Source organism: Mirounga leonina, unplaced genomic scaffold (assembly GCF_011800145.1).
Source record: "Mirounga leonina isolate KUSES-001 unplaced genomic scaffold, KU_Mleo_1.0 Mir_129, whole genome shotgun sequence".
Classification (NCBI taxonomy): Eukaryota; Metazoa; Chordata; class Mammalia; order Carnivora; family Phocidae; genus Mirounga; species Mirounga leonina.
Genome location: NW_023270323.1, coordinates 17,275,656 through 17,293,898, shown reverse-complemented (window position 1 = coordinate 17,293,898; position 18,243 = coordinate 17,275,656). Strand labels below are relative to the sequence as shown.

Here is an 18,243-nt window from a genome sequence, read left to right as displayed (position 1 = left end):
AGAAGCTGCCTGGGAAGACAGGGAGGTCAGTGTGTTTTGAACATGAGAATTCAGCCGCAGGACAGGCAGGGAAGTGAGCATAAGCTAGAACTACAGACATAAACAAGAGGTCGCAGCCTTAATCATTTGCCATTGAGGTCATCAGGTTTCTCTGGAGTCTTTTAAATAAACCTGTGCTATCTATGTTCTCAGATTTTTTTTTTTCCTGTAGATTTTTTAAAAATCAGAGGACGGACATTAGGTTCTGTCAAAATGGACTTCCCCTTTTTTAAAGCAGCTACCATCAATCATTTTAAAACCTGAAAATTATATCTGCACAATTAATAAAAGTCCTCTCAACATAATAAATTTAGCTTAATTGGAAACTCACTATGCACTTCTGTCGCTTATTTCACCGCTGACTGATGAAAACTTGGCCACACTCTAGCATCTGTCCCCAGGCCGCTGTTCCCTGGCTACTCCCACTCCAAAGGATACCTTTGAGTTAGCACCTTTCCTTCACCTCCCAGTAACCTTGCAAGTGTTCCCTCGGGGGAGGGAGCCTAAATTTTAATAATAATAACAGTTTATATTACCACAGACTATTATATTACCATACCCTGGAGCTTTATTTGTCACACTAATATTTAAACCAATTCTCATTATGTCATATGAGTGTGTGCCCAATCATGAGCTTTTGCAATATTCCCACTGAAAAGTATACGCATTCTGGAATTTCTTTCCAGCTGAATCTAGGTGACAGAGTGGGAAGACGCCTCAAAAAGAAAAAATGCTTCCCTGAACATGCAATTCTGATTTTCGACTTAAAATTTCATGTTTAATATCCAACTCTAGGCATACTGCCTTTATAAATAGAAAATTAAAGCTAATGGAATTTTCTCAGTTTCGTTTTACTAAAAATTTACATCCATCTGGAAAATAATTTCCTTTCACCTCCATGAAGTAAGTAGCCCCATGATACAAGTTTCCAAACAAACAGTGGATGCGCTTCACGGGTGTCACCATTACTAGGATTCTTCTCTTGCAGGGTATAAATTTACGTGGGTTTACTGGTGAATGAGGGATTGCGGCCTGAAGGTTAACATAACCTCGATCACACAGCCAAGAAGCTCCTCGGAGATTTAACTGGTTCGTGGAACGACTCCAAACTAGTGTTGCGCTTTCTTCTTTCTTTGCCTTTTCTGCTTCTCCAACTCTCACTTTTCAAATAAAAAAGGAGCACGCATGGTAATGCATGATTTATAAATTACCTTGTTATTGCAAAAACAAAACACTGCTTTGAAAACCAAACAAACTCCTGCTGCGGACTCCAGCATGTTTGATGGAGGCCCTTCAAAAGCGTCCGTGGCTTAATGGAGGTTGTTTACGTGGAGACTTCAATCTGTACCTGCTGTCCCCCGTCACTCCCTGGAAACTTGGCGGCAGATGTGGCAGCGTTAAGTTGTCTCTGAAGTGGCTTTCTGTCCTAGTCTCCCCACCGCAACGGAGTCAGACTGCATTAGATCTCTTTATTTGTGCCTAAGGCAAGTTTGGGAGCGCAGCTGTGTCCACTCGCACCCCTGCCTTTGGTGTTTCAGGCCTCCAGGCAGCGAGTGGGAGACCAAACTGGTTCTGCCGCTCTCAACTACCTCCGCTGACAATCCGGCCGCTCGCGGCGGGCCGGGGAGGCGGCTGCCGCTGCTGCGAACAGATGTCGGCGACAACCTGCTGGCTTACACCTGGACGCGCGGCCCTCACCTCGCGCGCCGCGCGCTGAAACATTCATGACTCGGAGGACTTGCAGCCACAATCAAAGCCTGGGCCGGGTCTGTGCGCAGCGCGCGGACCGCGCCCCCTCCACAGGAGCTGGCGGCGCGCACAGGGGAGCGGGGCCGGGACCGAGCCGGGGATTTCTCGCGCCGCTTTGATACTCTGTGCCTGAACTTCAATTACCCGATCAAGGACTTCGATTGAGCGGTGAATTATTCTGCAAATGAGCCCGGTGCGGCCTCTGAGCCATAAAAGGAGAGCATTTGGCTTGAAATTCAGCGTGACGGGACTTGCAGAGGAAATGTGCTTGACTCCCGGTTTAGTTCTGTGTACGCTGATTTGTTTATTAAACTAAACCCTCAAGAGGCAGAATCTGCAGTAAACAGTTTATAAGTAAATGGCAAGATTATTTTCCTAGGTAGAAAACATGCTGTTGACTAGGCGCTGGTTCTGTTATTTTGGAACCATCAGCCACAACCTGAAAACAATTGTTTTATTGTCTCTCAAGCAGCACCAAGTTTGTTTTGCCTTGTTTTTTTAAGAAAGAGAATGGCTATTACTCCTTTAAGATCCACAAAGGACAAAACATCCTTGCAACATTCAGTTGTCCGAAAAATGTACAGAATGGTAACTCTGCTAACATATTGGAATGTTTTTTGCTGTGTAATTCTATAATCTCTGAAAAAATACAGGTATAGTTATGTTAAGTTTATATTGGAATTAATTATATCAAATAAAGAATACCTGGTTGATGCTGTGAAGTCGACAGAAACGCAGATATTCTTAATAATCTTTGCGAAACATGGAAAATGGGAGATGGGGAATAAAAAGAAGGGAAGGCAAAGAGTTCCCAAATTGTCTAAAGGACAAAGGTTATATGCTGATAACTATAATAGACTTGACATCAATCCCCAGTCTAAAAAATAATAAATATTATAAAGTTTCACTAGCAAGAAACAGAAACAAAAGGGCAAATCATGCCAAGCTTACCTAATTTCCATGATTAAATAATTCTGCATCATTGGTTTGGTTAGATGAGGAAATATACTATGCATTATACCATAAATTCAGCAAATAATTTAACAAAATTCATTAAATATCCTTTTGAATACGATAGTAAATTGAGGGGTGCCTGGGTGGCTCAGTCGGTTAAGCATCCAACTCTTGATTTCAGCTCAGGTCATGATCTCAGGGCTGTGAGATTAAACCTACTCTCTGGGCTCTGTGCTGGGCATGGACCCTGCTTAAGATCCTCTCCCTCTCCATATGCCCCTCCCCCACCAAAAAAAATCATTAAAAAAAAAAGATGGCAAACTAAGATTGTACTATTGGGTGGGTTCCTAGCTTTACCATACTAATGTCAATTAACTGGATTATCAGCCTGTGGGGAAAACTTTCATGGAGTGCCACATTGAGGCTTTAACAGTGGTTTGAAATAAGTAACAAAAACTTGTAGGTGACAAAATGCTGGAAGCAGTAAAGCTATACAAGAAAAAAGCATTATGAAAAAAAGACGAAGTCATACTGTGTCAGATACACATACAATCATAATATATATTTGATGGAGTATACATAGGTTTATGGTGGAAAAACTGGAGACTTAATCACACGCAGTAAAGATCTACTATCTTTTATGTACACCTTTGAAATAAAAAATCTTTGAAAACCCTTAAGTTTTCTGCTGAGTTTGTCACCAAAATTTATTTGGAAGCAAACCCTGATTTGAACTTGAGACTATTAATAGTCTATGTCTACTTGCAGTTACTAATATTTCTGTAGCAAAATGTCTAAATAATGTAATCAGAAGGTGCTGCATTACATAAATATATGAAGTATGGACTGTATCAGATTCCTAAAATGTGAAAAATTCTGAATTTTGAAACAATTTGAACTTAAGAGTTAGAATAAAAGTCTTTGGGGCTATAATAGACAAAAGAATGGCCAAATTACCAGAACAAAAGAAATCATGGTCAAAATAATGAAAAGATTACTCTTAAACCATGGAAAAACAAATAATGATTTAACCTGCTAGGACATGTACAGTATTCTAACACTAATTTTTTTCTTTTTCTTGTTCTTTTTTTAAGTAGGCTTTAGCATGGAGCCCAACACAGGGCTTGAAACTCATGACCCTGAGATCAAGACCTGAGACCAAGAGCCTGAGGCTTAATGGACTGACCCATCCAGGCACCCTTCTAGCACTATAATTTTTAAAAAATATTAAATTTATTTAGTATCTAACGAAGTGCTTGGTACATGTAGGCACTAGATAAATATTTGTTGAATGAATGAATGAGTGTAATTTATCATTTAAAAAACCAAATATATCAATTTATCCAATCTTAAAGATTTCTTCTTTTCTATTACCAACCTATCATTCTGGTTTCAATCCCAACCCCTAGATTATCTAGCAATCCACAAATAATTGTATTCTTGGCTGCCTCAGAGACTTTGCTCTTGATGCTTCATCCATGGAAAAGTTCAGTCCACCTAACTCCACCTGTTGAAATTCTACTCATATTTAAAGATAGAAGGCCTATATTTTTGAAGAAGCATTTCCAAGTTCCTCCAGAGAGAGTTAACCTCTCGTCTTCTGTGCACTCAAGAGTACTCGATGCCTACTTATATTATGGCTCAGATCACCTTCTGGAATAAATATTACTTTCCTGTATGTCTTGTTTCCCAGGCAAGTTTTAGGTTTCTTAAGGGCAAAGACTACAGTTTGCACTTACCCTTCAGTATTACCTGATGTCATTACTTGTGTACATTTATAATCCAAAAATTACTGAATTAAATCAGAATTAGTAGGAATGATGAAAGACAAAACTAAATTTTAAATGAGAGTTAAAAGAATATATACTGTATTGGCAAGAGTGCTAGAACCACTGTCTGCCTTTGCCAGCTAATACATCTTTAGTGCTGGCACAAAACTCAACATTTTTTTTTTTTAAAGATTTTATTTATTTATTTGAGAGAGAGAGAATGAGAGAGCACATGAGAGGGGGGAGGGTCAGAGGGAGAAGCAGACTCCCCGCCGAACAGGGAGCCTGATGCGGGACTCGATCCAGGGACTCCAGGATCATGACCTGAGCCGAAGGCAGTCGCTTAACCAACTGAGCCACCCAGGCGCCCAAAACTCAACATTTTTAAAGGTGAAAATTATTGAACAAATGAACTAATGTTGAATCTGGGGGAGAGAAAACGAAGATGATGCACAAAAACAATTTTAAAACACATAAAATGAAAGCCTCGCATATTAAAGAGTAAAGAGAGTTGCTATATGTTGGTCCAGAAGCAGAACTTCAGATAATGAATTTAAACAGAGGCACAAATTTCAATAAACATAAGAACTTACTATTAACCAGAGTGGTCTGGTAATGAAAGAGGCTCCTTCATACACCATCTGGTTATCTCTACCTATCGTCCAAGCAAAAGATAAATGATCTGTTGGGAGAATTCTCAAACTGGATTTCCTAAATGGCTGAACTCAGATGTTTTGAAAATGACCCTCATTTCAGAGAAGTAAAAATTTAAAGATTTAGATGTTTTTGTTTTATATATATGAATATATAACACTGAACATAACTTAGTTTGGCACTGTAAAATACTCATTTCATTGATCATTTCATCCTGAAAAAAATAGCCTATTAAACCTGAATGAACCTAAAGTCCTCTGAAGTTGAAGTGAATAAAGTTGACTCACTTCAGATTTGGTGATCAGGATGATGATTATGTTGACACACAATGAAATGATCCTGTTATTATTACTAACAGTGTTGTGTCTGAACCAAACCTGTCCATTGTTACAAATGGAAATGTTTTCAACAATTTTTCTTACATTGATACTATAGAAAACAGTGCTAACATATTAAAGAAATCATTAACACCAGAGGAATTCTAGCCAAATTCCCATAAACAAAAGACATCAAATAGGCTTCCTCAGTAGGGAAAATGTATACATATATACGTGTGTGTGTGTGTATTTTTTTTTAATGAGCGTGTGTGTGTGTCTCACCATCGCAGATTTCTATAATGCATTATAGTCCCCCCTTATCCACAGGTGATACGTTCCAAGACCCCCAATGGATGCGTGAAACCACAGACAGTACCGAAACCTATATATACTGTGTTTTTCCCTATACATACATACCTATGATAAAGTTTACTTTATAAATTAAGTGCAGTGAGAGAGATTAGCAAAAATGCCTAATAATAAAATAGAAAAATTACACTGATATACTGTAATAAAAGTTATATAAATGTGGTCTCTCTCTCAAAATACTATTGTTCTATACCTACCCTTCTTGTGATGATGTAAGATGATAAAATGTCTGTGTGATGAGAGGAAGTGAGATGAATGACGTAGGCATTGTGACGTAGCATTAGGCTACTACTGACCTTATGCACACGTGTCAGAGGAGGGTTATCTGCTTCTGGGCCACGGCTGACTATGGGTAACTGAAACTGTGGATAAGGGAGGACTACTGAAAGACACTTTGATATATTTAAGAAATTAGTTTGCATCAACTGTTGAAGGCACAGAAATATATATTTATACCTGAAGAAACGGAGGCTCTGTATGTTCCCTGGGCTTCACTGCCAGTAAATGGTAGAGAAAGACTCTAACTACTAATCCCCAGTCTGTCCTTCCCACTTGGCAAAACCTCAGAATGTGATGTCGTCCAAGTCAAAGGCTGAAGCAGTGAGTGTGCATATTAAAGTATGCGTGTGACAGACCATAATTTGTACGTATTCCTTGAGAAGGAACTCGTGTTAAACCATGGCCTGAAGATGTATTCTAACAACAGGGGATAATTTATGAAGCGCCCCATGTAATAGGATCTTGCACAAGACAACAATTCCTTCCTTCCCCAAGTGTAGGGAGGGCTTTAAAAATTCTTGTCGATGACTATTTCACTACCTGCGTCATGCTGATCCAGGCCCTCAGCTCTGTGCCAGCACACCCCCCCACACAAACCTCATCGCCTTCCTGAGGCCGCATCAAGGAAACACGGTCGTACTGCCGCCGCAACAGAGCCCAGAGCGCATCAAGACGACCCTAAAGGGAAACATGACTTGTAAATTCCTAGGCAACGTTTTCGACCTCTGTCCACTACATAAAGAGTTAAAACGGAGACGGTGAAGTCTGATTCCCTCCTATCATTTCTCTTCTTTTTTTTTTTTTTAAAGGTTTTATTTATTTGACAGAGAGAAAGACAGCCAGAGAGGGAACACAAGCAGGTGGGATGGGAGAGGGAGAAGCAGGCTTCCCGCGGAGCAGGGAGCCCGATGCGGGGCTCAATCCCAGGACCTTGGGATCATGACCTGATCCGAAGGCAGACGCTTAACGACTGAGCCACCCAGGCGCCCCCCTCCTATCATTTCTTTCCTAAATTAAGCAAACAAATAAAGAACAAAAACGAAGGTTCTTGCCGCGGAGAAAGAGTTAGTTGCTAGGATGGCTAATGAATGAGCGCTGCTGGATGCACCGTGGTCCGCCTGCAGGCAGCTAAAGAAGTCATCGTTTCTCCAGTTACAGTTTCTCAGTTAAATCACAGAAAATTGAAACAATTACCTTAATTGGTGTGTACCACTTTGTCTGAGGAGACTGGTATGTGGGTTTGGGCCGAGGTGGTCTCGGCCTGACGGGTTCCTCAACTTCTTCAGGAATCTTCACCACAGCATTTTTGGCTTTCTCTAGCCTCGCACCTTCCTCAGTAGATCCCTTATCACCCCAACGAACCTTTAAGACAAAGGGAAAATACTTGTATCAGACATCGAGTGTTCTAGAAGAACAAGCTCTTATTCAGCAGATGGTCCTTTGGTTTGCCATCATGGAGTGAAGAGATGCATAGTATACTAATTCTAAATTCCTCCTCTTCTGAGATTTAATTAGGTATGTTCCCCTTCTAGCTAAATACATACCCATACTGATGGCAGTGGGGCGGAATGGATGATGAGGGGGACGATTACTATGTGCCACCTGCATTTAATCCATACCAAAAAAATTCAATGAGATAGATACTGTAGATACCCTAGTTTTTTCCTTCCAGATGAGGAAACCGCGGCATGGAAAGGTTGAGTGATGTGTCCAAAGCCACACAGCTAGGAGGTGACAGGGCAGGGATTTGAACCTGAAATAAGTTAGTACGTTTCAAAGAGGCTTGAATTTTACAAATGTATTTTTACATGTATTTTACAAATGTATTTTATACAAAGGAGTAAATTGTTCCTTCCAAACTTTTCATCCAGTTTGCCTAAGTCAAAAAGTATGATTTAAACATTTAGCCTTTGGGAGTAAAATAAGTATATATGATTTTTCTTTACTTTTGTAAAACTCGACTTTGTAAAGTAGCTTTCAGTCTTTAGTTCTGATGCTCATCTGAGTATGGTTATTTGACATATCAATTTTTCATTGAGGAAGGCAAATCTGAAAAGGTTCTGCTGTGAGAAGAAAAATTCAGGGACACTGAAGAATTCCACAAATTTTAAGGTATTTCCTTCTCTGAAAACTCTGGACAGTGAAAAACTATAGAGTCAAGTTATCATTTTCTTTATTCTTCAGTGAACAGGAATTAAGAACTAAATCTGAGCTAAGCTTTATCTCCTTATGCGCATGGTATTGGAGGTGACCCCTGGACAAAGACTTTGTCCAGCCAGGAGCGTGGAGATGTCCTACAAAAGCCAAGGACGTTAACAAAGATGACAAAGATAAGGTAAGAGAAGCTCTGCAAAGAAATACGAAGGCCTGTCCAGGATACACTGACTCACCAGAATTAAATGATTTCCACAAAGGAAAAAAAAAATTAAATACTTTGTAAAAAGCATTTTAATGACCTGAGTTAGTGGGTAGGGATAGAGATGATTACTATTCACCGAAAGAACTACTCAAGGCTTTTTGATAAGGCTTACTTAGATGTTTTTACCTTTTTTACTACAATTTTAGAATAGGCTTTCAAACTCGAGTGGACCCTGTTGAGTCATTAAAATGTATCTGTATCTTTCAGTGTGATCAGTGGTACTAGAATGTTCTTTATGAGGTTGTTAAAATTGTTTTAAACACCATTAAACCTTTAGAGCTAGCTACTTGGCTTTCTTTCCAGAGAAATGACCTTCTCTTTCAAATCAGAGTGTCTTTATCTAGATAAACTAAAACTTATGGAATCTTTAGATATAGCTAAACTGAGTTAAAAAAACTAGCTAAAAAACTCTAAAACCAGGATATATATCCTGGCAGTTGTGACGTCTCAATTTTAAGGGAAAAAACAAAAAAAGATACACAGTTAACTAAACAAATAAATGTCATAACTCAGAAAAGTAATTCAGAATAAAAATGTAAGTAGATAAATGTTACATCTATTCAGAAATTACAGATTTAAGATATACAGCTCCCAGCCTAGCCTTCACAGTTGGCATCATAGAGGTAAGGGTAATCATATTCTTCCTCTAAGAATCACTGACACCATTCTCAGATAAAGAACACGAAGGTGGCTGACCTGGAGTTCTTTTCTTTCTTTCTTTCTTTTTTTTAAAGATTTTCATTTACTTATTTGAAAGAGAAAGAGAGCACAAGCAGAGGGAGGGCAGAGGGAGAAGCAGACTCCTCGCTGAGCAGTGAGCCTGACACAGGGCTCGATCCCAGGACTCTGAGATCATGACCTGAGCTCAAGTCAGATGCTTAACTAACAGAGCCACCCAGGCGCCCCTGACCTGGAGTTCTGACTCAGTGTATTTCTAGACTCACCTCTTAACGGCCTAGACTCTGAAATACAGTTGCTGAGGTCTAAAGGAAATTCATTAATTAAATCCTTAGTGTTAGTTCATGAAGTAGCTGGTCCATCATCCTTATCACCATCATCACAAACAACACAATAAATAATTCTCACTCAAAGTCTAAAATTAGGAAATATTTTATGGATTTTTCCTAAAACTCTCAAAAGCAATTATAGGCATACCTCAGAGATACTGCGGGTTTGGTTCCAGACCACGACAATAAAGCAAATAGCATAATAAATGAGGCAAATGAATGTTTTGGTTTCCCAATGCATATAAATGTTACTATACTGTACTCTATTAAGTGTGCAATAGCGTTAGGTCTAAAAAAACAATGTACATACCTTAATTAAAAAATACTTTACTGCTAAAAATTTCTAAGCATCATCTGAGCTTTTAGCAAGTGGTAATCACTGATCACAGACCATCATAACAAATACAACAATAGTGAAAAAGTTTGAAATATTGCAAGAATTACCAAGACGTGACACAAAGACACAAAGTGAGCAAATGCTGTTGGAAAAATGACGCTGATAGACTTGCTCAATGCAGAGTTGCCACAAACCTTCAGTTTGTGAAAAACACAGTATCGGTGAAGCGCAATAAAGCAGAGCACAATAAAACAAGGTATGCCTGTAAATATATATACATTTATATGTATACATTTTAATATTTTAGTTTAACCACATTGAGATAGTCAAAAAAGATTTAAAAAAAAAACAAGAATAAATTGCTAAAGGGAGCTTTAGCAGAATTAATATACCTGGCATTTTACTATGGAGAAAAAAAAACAAGGGCAAGCTTGATAGCTAAATTCTTCCAACTCTACTTGGCTTTCATAATAAACAATAAAATTCCATAATTTCCAGAGTATATTTGGATGACTAGGAGGTTGTATCATAAAGGAGCAATTTCAGAATTGAGAAAGAAACAAAAAAACAGTTTCAAGCTGAATTGGCAGAAACACACATTTGAAGTCATTAGGTATTGTGGATCAGTTGTGCTAACAGCTGTTATTAATATCAGCTCAGTTCCAGCTTTCTGCAAATTGCCATTACCATAGCATTTAAATACTTAATTTAAAGGAGGAGTAAGAAAAAAAATCTATGTAAAATCCCTACCCTGGCTTAAAATAATCTTAGTTACAAAAATTTCTTCTATAATTCAGATGTGCACATAATTTCTATAATTCTATTTATTTTTCCCAGGTAAAGGTATTTTTTAAGGGAAATACTTTCCAGGTTTAAATAGGCATGGTTTAAAAATAGATTGTTTTCTATTTTCCCTAAAGTTTATAAATAAGATCAGATTTGAGAGAGCTCATTGATGCTTAATTCTCGATTCAATTTTTATTGTGTATATTTAAGTACTGTTTCCCCTTTGTAATGTTCACATTTACTTACTCATTTTTTCTCATCCCCATTCCACCTCATTGATGGAATACCACATACAACATAGCTAAAATTGTCCAAAGCTAAAACGCACCCCTATTTATTAAAAGTGGATGAGTCCTTTCCATAAATTTTCTTAAACTGAAAAGGACTGGCAATGTAATTTCACATATTAAGAATTGTAACTCTTGAAACTTGAAATGTAAGTTACTCATGAATGTGCATGATCTATGGCTTTCTTGACCATAAACCAGTATTATTCCTTTTACCTCAGGACCACATCAGGGGTTCATGGGTATGGTTTTCTTTAGAAAGAGATCTCAGTCTTCGATACACTGGAATATTGGACTAACAGAAATCTGTCATAACTCCTAGTGTTTTCAGCAAAAACATTATTCATTTAAGGCTCACTTACTAGCATACCCTTATCTCACTGTCATGTGGTATTTTATACATGTAGATTTCAAAATTGAATTAAATTTATATTTTGTATATAAAGTAGTGTATGCTCATTGTCAAAGGAGTTAGGAAAAAATAGGAAAATACATAGCACAAATTGAAAATCACTCCCTCCAGAGAAAGCTACTAACATTTTGTAGTATAGCTTTTCAAACATTTCTTCCCCTTGCATACAGTTTTTACACACACATTTTGGAATGAGGTGAAGTAAATTAAAAATAAGTTGGGACAGACCATATTTAGATGTCCATATGTAACTTTTTTATTTACAAGTTTATTTTTCATATACATAAAATTATCTAATCTACTCTTTCCCCACCCCTCCCAGCCTAGAATGACACAGCAAAGGGAAGCAGAAGGAAAATGGCCTTCGTTCTGTGTCAAGCAACAAGAGCTAAGCCTAGCCATGTTCTCTTGGACTGTTTGATATTCTCAATCATCCACATGAGAACGCATATACACTATCTTCTCCAAAAGACAAATTTAATAGCTTCTAGCACCAGCCTTTTCCATGGCTTATTAGCAATGAGGTACCTGTCTCAGAGGATATTTCAGCAATAAAGCGGCATGCTTTTAGGGAAAGTGTGCATTATTTTAAGATCTAATGTGGTCAAGAAAGTGAGAATCACTATCAGATGACTTGAATAACCACTTTGGTAATGACAACCACGTTAAGTAGGTCTGAGCAGAATACTGAAATTTATTCTGAAAAGGGGAAACTCTCCTTGGGAATCTGAATTTTATTGAAATGTAGAAAAAAGAGAAAATTGCAACAGTTGTGAGGTTGTTAATTAGCTCACTGATTTTTGCTGGCAGTAATAGGACAAAGCCCATATGACAGGAGAAGACATGTGAAATGACTGCAGAACACATAAAAAGTCCTTCTTATCAAGAAGTAAAGTTAAAGGGTAACTTATAAGGGAGAGATGCCAGGATCTGTGTTTAATGATAAAGTCAGCCTATCAATGAGAAAACTCCTCCAACTGTTCCTTGAGGTGGGACGCTGGCCTGTCTAGGCTGTGCTTAAGGGCTCAGTGCCGGCAATAAGTGCTTAGTATTAATTAATCCATCACTTTGAAAACTATTTCTGTGGTGGTAAGAAGACCTCATTTCACTTTTAAGATACAATATTAAAGTTCAATTTTAATCCACACTTTGAGCCAGTCTAAAAGTTCTATAAATGATATTTAAAATTAATTATGATTGTTCATAAGTGGTAACTAAAAGCTGTAAAAAAAAATGCCTTAAATGTGCTTCCCCTACATCTGTGATAAGGTCATACCCATACCACGAATATTTTAACATTTTTATCCCTAAATAGTACATAACTATTGGATCTTTTCAAAGACAAGCATTATTGCTACTTTAAGTGGCTGGCTTCTACAAAGTTGATGCTGTCTGCAGTAATTTTTTCCAAAATAGTGAGAAAAACCCTAACTTTGTTTCGCCCTTTAGAGTTCAAACATCTTATCAATGCAATTCTTTGACTAATGAAGTCAGTTCTTCTTGTACAGTTTTGAAATGGCCAGGATGATTCCACAGAAAAAAAAAATTATCCAAAAAAGACCCAGTGTTAAATAAAACTGGATGGTATTATGAAATTCTGAAAAGCACAGTTTCCATGGCTTAATAGTTCTAGAATTACACATTCCAGATTAGCAGCTTCTTTTTTTTTTTTTTTAAAGATACCAACCTCCATTCTTTTAATTCCTCCAACCCCTCGACCACCATAATAGGAAGCATCCACAGTTGGCCATTTCTTCGTAGGCAGAGGTTCTTCTTCTTCCTGTGTAGAATATTACAAGTTTTTAAAAGTGGGTTTAATTAATTTCTTAAAATACCGGTTAGAACTAACACGCATTTAAACATTTTTCTGAATAATGACACTGATATGGAAGAAATAGAGTAACAATTATATACGGGGCATTTGGATGTACTTATGCCTACATCCATAAATTTCAAGTGGAGTTCTACAGAATATAAGGACTCCTGCCCTCCCAATTTTAGGAATCTCCTTTATTTCACCAGATTACCAGAAGTTGCTCCTTAACTATGAGCAGCATCATTTGTTTTTTTTTTCCAATTCTATTTGTTACTTCAAATTTAAAAAGATAAGACATTAAATGTAGGAAAGCATTTCAAAAACCATTTAAAGCATCAACATACATATTAAGTTAAACTGCAAAACTGGTACTAAAAAGATAGGTAGTTAAGAAGTTTTGAAAATGCACTACTTCCATATTTCATGTTGCTAACGTAAGTTTGGCTAAAGTAATAATCATTTTGAAGAAAGGATGAACACCTTTAAACTTCCAGCTTGGATCTTCTACCTTTCTATAGATAAAATAAGTAACATCAGGACTATTGATCTATTGATAGACAAAGTAAAGTAAATCTCCGTGCACTATTAAGCCTCACGGCCAGTCTATATTTATCAGTTTTTGAAGGTCCTATTCCTCTAGCACATGAAAGAACTCATAAGAAGATGAAAAATAATAATGAATTTTCATAAATTCAAAAGTCAATACATAGGTATCACAGTTATCCAACAGCAAGGTAATTGATCAAATTTGGGGATAATATCTAAATACAGAAAAAAAATATCCACATCACTCATTAGGCACTTATTTACCTCTTTTGGTGCAGGAGGTGGTGGTGGAGGAGGATCCTTGATAACCTGTCCAAAAAAAAACCAAAAACCAAAGGTAAAAATTTTGGTGGCATAACAAGGAGACAGCAAAGATGTGTAAAAATAACTCGATTAGTAACATACAGTGGTACTGCCAAAGATGTCCCCAGTGAACCTTGCCTCTCAATGGGTATGCCTCTCCCTTTGAATACAGTCTCTCCTGTAACAGGCTTTTGACTAACTAGCATGAGGTAGACGTGGTGCCATGTGACTTCTGCAGCTGGTCAAGAGAAGTTTTTCCACTTCCCTCAGCATCCCTGGGACACTCACTCTGGAGGAAGCCTGCTGTCACGCCAGAAGTCTACCTTGAGACCATCGGGCCAGGAGGAGGAAGAACCCCAGGATAACCTTACAAAAAGGCTGGGTGATGAGAGGTGCCTGGCCAGGCCCCAGCTATATCAGCCATCCCAGCAGAAGCGCCAAACATGGCTCTCTTGGACCTGGAGGCCTGTCGAGCTTTCAGATGACTCCAGCCCAGCTGCCCCCTGATTGCAATCACATGAGAGAACCCCAGAGTGATAATCTCCTAGCTGAGCCAGTCTCCACAGAACCGTGAAGACACTAAATTGTTTGAAGACCCTAGGTTGTGGAGTGGTCTGTTAGACAGTGCTAGATAACAACCACATAACAATTCACAGAACTCTTTCATTCATTCATTTTATCTTTATGCCATAGATATGCAAACATTTTCCAGAAGACTATGGTATGTCCCTTCAAACAGAGCAGGAATTTACTACTGAAATCTTTCTTCTAAGACTCATTGACTTTTTCATAAATTTACAATGCACAAGTTAACTTGCTTTGCAAGAGATGATGGGGAAATTAACTTATCTCTTTCCCCACCCATTAATCTAGAAGCAAATCAACTTTTTAACCAAGATGCCTTCTCTATGAATCATTACTCAATATATTCTTTCATGAAATTGTATATGGCTGATTCTTCATGTGAGAGGAATGAAGCCTGAGATCTGATCTAAATGACCTCTACCAGCACTGAGGTAGATAACCTTTCACACCATCATGATATAAAATTATTGATCAGGGGCACCTGAGTGGCTCAGTCGGTTAAACATCTGACTTGACTTCAGCTCAGGTCATGATGTTAGGATTGTGAAATCGAGCCCTGCATTGGGCTCTGTGCTGGGTGTGAAGCCTGCTTAAAATTCTCTCTCCCTCTTCTCCCTCTGTCCTTCCCCCAGATTAAAAAAAAAAAAAAAAAAGGTAAAAGAAAATCATTGACCAAGTGCCAATGGCTTCTGATAATTCAAGTACACATCCAAGTCTCTAGACTAAGAGAAAAAATTGTCTGAAAATGTCCCAGGGATGCTTCACTTTATAACTGCATCCCCTTTCTCCACATCCTCACCATCTGTTATTTCCTGTGTTGTTAATTTTAGCCATTCTGACTAGGGTGAGGTGGTATCTCATTGTGCTTATGATTTGTATTTTCCTGATGGTGAGTGATGTTGAGCATCTTTTCATGTGTCTATTAGCCATTTGGATGTCTTCTTTGGAAAAGTGTCTATTCATGTCTTCTGCCCATTTCTTAACTGGATTATTTGTTTTTTGGGTGTTGGGTTTGATAAGTTCTTTATAGGTTTTGAGACCAGCCCTTTATCCAATATGTCATTTGCAAATATATTCTCCCATTCCAGAGGTTGCCTTTTAGTTTTGTTGTTTCCTTTGTTGTGCAGAAGCTTTTTATCTTGATGAAATCCTATTAGTTAATTTTTGCTTTTGTCTCCTTTGCCTTTAGAGACATGTCTAGTAAGAAGTTGCCATGGCTGAAGTCAAAGAGGTTACTGCCTGTTTTCTCCTCAAGGATTCTAATGGTTACCTGTCTTACATTTAGATCTTTCATCCATTTTGAATTGATTTTTGTGTATGGTGTAAGACAGAGGTCCACTTTCATTCTTCTGCATGTTGCTGTCCAATTTCCCCAACACCACTTGTTGAAGAGACTGTCTTTTTTCCATTGGACATTCTTTCCTGCTTTGTTGAAGATTAGTTGGCCATACAATTGTGGGTCCATTTCTGGGTTCTTTATTCTGTTCTATTGATCTATGCATCTGTTTTTGTGCCAGCACCATATTGTCTTAATGATTACAGCTTAAAGTCAGGAATTGTGATGCCTCCGCTTTCCTTTTCTTTTTCAATATTACTTTAGCTATTCAGGGTCTTTTCTGATTCCACACAAATTTTAGAATTGTTTGTTCTAGCTCCGTGAAAAAAGCTGGTGTTATTTTTATAGGGATTGCATTGAATACGTAGATTGCTTTGGGTAGTTCAGACATTTTAACAATGTTTATTCTTCCAATCCAAGAGCATGGAATGTTTTTCCATTTCTTTACGTCTTCTTCAATTTCTTTCATAAATGTTCTATAGTTTTCATCATACAGATCTTTTACTTCTTTGCTTAGGTTTATTCCTAGGTATCTTACGATTTTTGGTGCAATTGCAAATGGGATCAATTCTTTGATTTCTCTGTCTGCTGCTTCATTATTGGTGTATAGAAATGCAACAGATTTCTGTACATTGATTTTATATCTTGTAACTTTGCTGAATTCATGTATTACCACTAGCAATTTTTTGGTGGAACCTTTCAGGTTTTCTACATGGAGTATCATGTCATCTGCAAATAGTGAAAGTTTGACTTCTTCCTTGCCAATTTGGATGCCTTTTATTTCTTTCTATTGTCTGGTTGCTGAGGCTAGGACTTCTAGTATTATGTTGAATAACAGTAGTGAGAGCAGACATCCCTGTCATGTTCCTGACCTTAGTGGAAAAACTGTTTTTCCTCATTGAGGATGATATTAGCTGTATGTGGCATTTGTATATGGCCTTTATGATGTTGAGATATGTTCCTTCTATCCCTACTTTCTTGAGGGTTTTTATCAAGAAAGAATGCTGTATTTTGTCAAATGCTTTTTCTGCATCTATTGAGAGGATCATATGGTTTTTATCCTTTCTTTCATTAATGTGGTGTATCACACTGATTGATTTGCAGATGTTGAACCACCCCTGCAGCCCAGGAATAAATCCCACTTGATTATGGTGAATAATCATTTTAATGTACTGTTGGACTCGATTAGCTAATATCTTGAGAACTTTTGCATCCATGTTCATCAGGGATATTGGTCTATAATTCTCTTTGGCGGGGTCTTTGGTTTTGGAATCAAGGTATTGCTGGCCTCATAGAATGAGTTTGAAGTTTTCCTTCCATTTCTATTTTTTGAAACACCTTCAGAAGAAAAGGTATTAATTCTTCTTTAAATGTTTGGTAGAATTACCTGAGAAGTCCTCTGGCCCTGGGCTGTTTGCTGGCAGATTTTTGATTACTGCTTCAATTTCTTTGTTGGTTATGGGTCTGTTCAAATTTTCTATTTCTTCCTGTTTCAGGTTTGGTAGTTTATATGTTTCTAGGAATTTATCCATTTCTTCCAGATTGCCCAATTTGTTGGCATATAATTGCTCATAATATTCTCTTATAATTTGTTTGTATCTCTGCGGTATTGGTTGTGATCTTTCCTCTTTCATTCGTGATTTTATTTATTTGGGTCTTTTCTCTTTTCTTTTCAGTAAGTCTGGCTAGGGGTTTATCAACTTTGTTAATTCTTTCAAAGAACCAGCTCCTAATTTCATTGACCTGTTCTACTGTTTTGTTTTTTTTCTACATCATTTATTTCTGCTCTAATCTTAATTCTTTCCCTTCTTCTTCTGGTTTTAGGCTTTATTTGCTGTTCTTTTTCCAGCTCCTTTAGGTGTAAGGTTGGGTTGTGCATTTGAGACTTTTCTTGCTTCTTGAGGTAGGCCTATACTGTTATATACTTCACTCTTGTGACTGTCTTTGCTGCATCCCAAAGGTTTTAGACTGTCATGTTTTCACTTTCATTTGCTTCCCTGTATTTTTTTAATTTCTTCTTCAATTTCCTGGTTGACCCATTCATTCTTTGGTAGGATGTTCTTTAACCTCCATGTATTTGTGGTCTTTCCAAATTTTTTCTTGTGGTTGACTTCAAGTTTCATAGCATTGTCATCTGAAAATATTCATGGTGTGATTTCAATCTTTTTGTACTGGTTGAGACCTGATTTGTGACCCAGGACGTGATCTATTCTGGAGAATATTCCACATGCACTCAGAAAGAAATGTGTATTCTGCTGCTTTAGGATGAAATGCTCTGA

The 18,243-nt window shown here is 37.7% G+C and overlaps 1 protein-coding gene across 2 annotated transcripts in view; it reads right to left on the bottom strand.

The window, feature by feature from the left end:
* ANTXR2 (ANTXR cell adhesion molecule 2) overlaps positions 1 to 18,243 on the bottom strand; it is a 155,982-nt gene that overhangs the window by 55,827 nt on the left and 81,912 nt on the right. The window contains exons 13-17 of one of the 2 annotated variants that reach the window (XM_035004700.1): positions 14,005 to 14,049; positions 13,066 to 13,158; positions 7,325 to 7,492; positions 6,728 to 6,808; positions 5,105 to 5,166 (exon numbers count right to left, since the gene is read on the bottom strand). In XM_035004700.1, the coding sequence (XP_034860591.1) occupies positions 5,107 to 5,166; positions 6,728 to 6,808; positions 7,325 to 7,492; positions 13,066 to 13,158; positions 14,005 to 14,049 (447 nt within the window). In that variant the 3' untranslated portion in view covers positions 5,105 to 5,106. The remainder of the gene's footprint in view (positions 1 to 5,104; positions 5,167 to 6,727; positions 6,809 to 7,324; positions 7,493 to 13,065; positions 13,159 to 14,004; positions 14,050 to 18,243) is intronic. The other variant, XM_035004701.1, reaches the window with a different exon arrangement.